General features: G+C 39.2%; 2 protein-coding genes across 2 annotated transcripts; both read right to left on the reverse strand.

Moving 5' to 3' along the window:
• Positions 1-411: 411 nt before the first annotated feature.
• DI09_174p10 (uncharacterized protein) lies at positions 412-2,160 on the reverse strand (the record flags this gene model as incomplete). Its single annotated transcript, XM_013383407.1, has 1 exon — positions 412-2,160. One exon carries the CDS (start codon positions 2,158-2,160, stop codon positions 412-414), a length of 1,749 nt encoding a protein of 582 aa, XP_013238861.1.
• Positions 2,161-2,203: 43 nt separating this feature from the next.
• Positions 2,204-3,028, reverse strand: DI09_174p20 (C-module-binding factor; the record flags this gene model as incomplete). Its single annotated transcript, XM_013383408.1, has 1 exon — positions 2,204-3,028. The coding sequence occupies one exon, from the start codon at positions 3,026-3,028 to the stop codon at positions 2,204-2,206; it is 825 nt and encodes a 274-aa protein (XP_013238862.1).
• Positions 3,029-3,813: the final 785 nt, after the last annotated feature.

Consider the following 3,813-nt stretch of genomic DNA (forward strand, 5'->3'; position numbering starts at 1 on the left):
CTATTCAAGTTTACTTTTCCTCCAACTATWTTGTTCACCAAGGTGGATTTTCCTGCATTTGCAGGTCCTAAAATTGCTACCCTCAAGATACGAGGATCTTTTGGAAGCTCCATGGGATAAAGATACGGAAGTTTGTCCTCATTAGCTATAAGATTAAGTATGGTCAATATATCAATACTTGGCTGTTTGAAAAGTAAACTTGAATAGCATCGATGCGACTGAAGCTGACGAAAAGAAATTCTGCTTAAAGAGATGCCCCAAGTAAGGAGTGGTAAAACAAAGGCCATTTAAAATAAAATTTTATTCACAATAAATTCTGGCTAATTAGCGGATGGGGCCAGTCAATCAGCCAATGGGTATTTTGGCAATGTCCTGTGCTTGAGTGTTCCAATTACGCTGTAATCATAGGCCTCAAGATCGATGTGTCGACGGACATTCTAAAAATTCTGTACTTGGGATGGAGGAACGAGGCATAATTTTCTTGGTATTAATAGATTCTCCCTTGCTTTGATCTTTCAGAGCATGATTGCTTTGCATTTGGATTTTGGATTGACACGACGGTACTTTGAGGTTTGGAATGTTAGAGTCAAGCGGAGGTTCCACATTGAGGCAAACCTGTGTTTGCCCGCTCGACTCATGTGAGATGAAACTTTTATCCTTCTTGATGCACTTCTTTTGCAGCCATTTTTTTCGCACTAGGGATTTTATGGCCAATCCGAATTCTAGGTCAACAGTAGCCGAAAGATGCTTTCCAAAATCGTCCCGATCTTTGGTATTTATTACATCATTGTGACGATCTAGTTTTAAAATCTTGCTTTCGGGAAATCTTTCCGAATTGCCTGATTTTGAAGGATCAAGTTTTTCGCTTGCAGCATCTTGCTTTGGGTTTTCGCACCATGATGATGATTTCAACAAACAGGTTCCCGAAACTCTCTTGAAATGGGAGAGCAATATAACTTTATAATCTGGTGTTCCTTTCCCCAACTTTAACGATATTTTTCTAGTTGCTTCAGCAACTATGGTGTCAAAAAAGCAAGAAGAGATAAACGATTCTTGAGATGTTTTCGCGTTTTCATTCAAACCTGTTGAAGAAACACATCCAATCCACGGAAGAACCGCTTGCATCTTTTTACATGACAATTCATAGGAAGAGATATTTCTAGGGGAACACGAAATACATATGAATGAATTTTCCTTTATCGCGTCAAATGGATCAATTGCAAGAAGATTCCAAATGCATTCATGACAACACTTGCTCCCGCAAATGTTACAGCTAATGAATACTTCCGCTCCAGAGTCGGTTCTTTTTTGACAATTAATGCAAGTAATTGAAGGAGATTGAAAAGGCAAAGAAGCAAAAGGCCTATGCGTAAATGAGATTAGATTGTTGGCTCTTTCCAATAATATTCCAAACGCAATGGTTCCGCTTGATTTTTTGTCACTTGTGGATATTGTTCCCATATTTGCAAGATGCAAGTCTATGGTAGCTTTGTCTTCTGCCATCGAAGATAACACTCCCAGAGTTCCGTAGAAGGAAGCTTTTGATGCCCAGTTTTTAATACAAATATTCGCACGACGCGAAAGCTCGTCTAAACGGTCAATTGAGTCGAACGTTTGCATCAAGGTCATTATTGGATGTTTGCAGAATCTTCCACGGCCATAACATTCAAAGCAAAGATCAATTCCATCTAGACGAGGGGAAAATTTGGCTTGAAAATCTTGGCAATTGGACAATGATGTGGGCACGGCAGGAGGAACAGAACATTCAGAACAATGGAAAAATCGGTTCAGAAGATCGCTTTTGCAAATATCGCAAATGCGTGTATGTGGCAATTCATGCTCCAAATCCACCAATTGGACATAAAGCCTGATACATGCATTAGCGTCTTGTGTGAAATTTAGCCTGTGGTTTTCAGAAATATGCTTGTCCTTGCTTCTGATTTCAATGTTCTCGCCAAGTTTGAGGATATTCCCCTTAATAAATGGATTTGAAAAGCGTTTTGCATTTGAATCGGAGTCGGGGGTATCGATGGTTGGAGACGTGAGTTTATGCTGTGAATCCAGTTGTTCAATAGACTCTTCTATCGCCAGATATTGGAATGTTCGAAATAGACACGTAAGAACAGAAACATTGAAAAGAACGGAGACAGGGACAGGCATCTTTTTTTTGGCCAGTGAGTTTATGTCACAAAGCCAAAGGCCCTCAAGAAAATTTGTCAAGGCCACCATTGAGTGGTAACATATGGCTTTGGTGCGATAGACTTCTTGCTTGCATAATCTGAAACTTAATAATAAAACCATGCCTGGAATACGACCGCCTTATGTTAAAGAGATATGAATGAAGCGAACCATGGGTAATTCGGTTCCATGCTGTCTTTATGGTCGTTCCACCGATATTTTGCACTTGATGAGGAGAATCTGGGGGAATCACCACAAGATCGCCTACATCTTGGAAAAATCTGTACACCGGAAATGGAGCATTTTTAAATTCATCTTCATTCTCAATGAGAAGCCCATCCAACTCAATAGCATTGGGATACCCCAAAGAAGATGGCTTTATGGTGGCAGTTGGATCTTCGCCAGAAACGTACTCTAATCCTCCCCAAAATTTACAAGCATCTTCTCTCCACTTTGAGGGGATTATGGTCCATATGGCACGAGCTTTTGGACTGCTCTTTGCGACGAGGATATTATGTCCCAAAGATCCACAAACATCAACATGGAACGGTGTATGTGTTCCATGTCCTCCCACATAAATCATTAAGCATTCCGGCTGAATTTCCACGGGCAAATGGCGAAGTAAGTCATTTGGTCCCTTCATTTCGACAGACGATGGGAGAATATCGGATAAAAGGGTGCTCCATTCCACTGGACAAGAGAGATCTTTTCCATATAAGTTTGCTGGATCTCTTTCGGCGTTGCTTAATCTTAAATAAGACAGATAAGAACCAATTGTGTGGTTATGAACATCATCCCCGGTATCTAAATTACGTAGGGAGATCTCTATGGAAGTTAATTTTTTGTGCATGGATACCTTTATTCCCGTAAAACCTGTCAAGAAATTCAAAGCTAAATATTGGAAATGAGCTGCCTTTGTCAGTCCTGCTCCACAATGGATGATGATGAAGGTTCTTTATCACAACCGGCAGCCCTTGCCGGTCCACATTTTCAAATACAAATCGATTCATCTCTTCTTCAATTTGCAGCAATACATCTGTGGGTGAAAGTGTTTCTACTTTTGACGAGTAATAGTCCAAATAATCAAAAACGAGTGGCAAGTTGATATATGACTTCATTACAATGAGAAGAAATTAAAATGGCCAGAATTTATGAAGCAATATAATTGGCAAAATCAAGTTAAATTCTTTGAATTGAATAATCGAGACACAGCCTTATCACTAAATTGGATGCTTTACGAAACAAATCATGCTCACTAATTAGAACCCTATTCCGTTTTTATTTGGCGGACAAATTTCAAAAATAATATTCACAGAAAAATGTTGTCTGAATTGATTTTAGCATCAAAGAAATTAAAATCGAACCGCAGGCACCATTATTGGGCTCATTTGTGTATTCCGATATATAATCGAAGCCTATTTTATCGGGACTTTTAGAATATTCTTGACCAATTTTAAGTAAAATTATAAGAAAGCTTCAAGATGGAAAATCCAGTTCAAAGTGTACCCCGGAAGCTATAACTGGGTTTCAATTTTAAATGGTCTTATTGTGTGAAGAGACTTCATTCCGACATTGGTAGTCCCTGCGCTTACAAGTAGTTCCGCTGCTAATGTGTTGAAATGTCTCTCGTATTTT

This window comes from Mitosporidium daphniae (assembly GCF_000760515.2).
Source record: "Mitosporidium daphniae strain UGP3 chromosome Unknown contig-174, whole genome shotgun sequence".
Taxonomy (NCBI): Eukaryota; Fungi; Microsporidia; genus Mitosporidium; species Mitosporidium daphniae.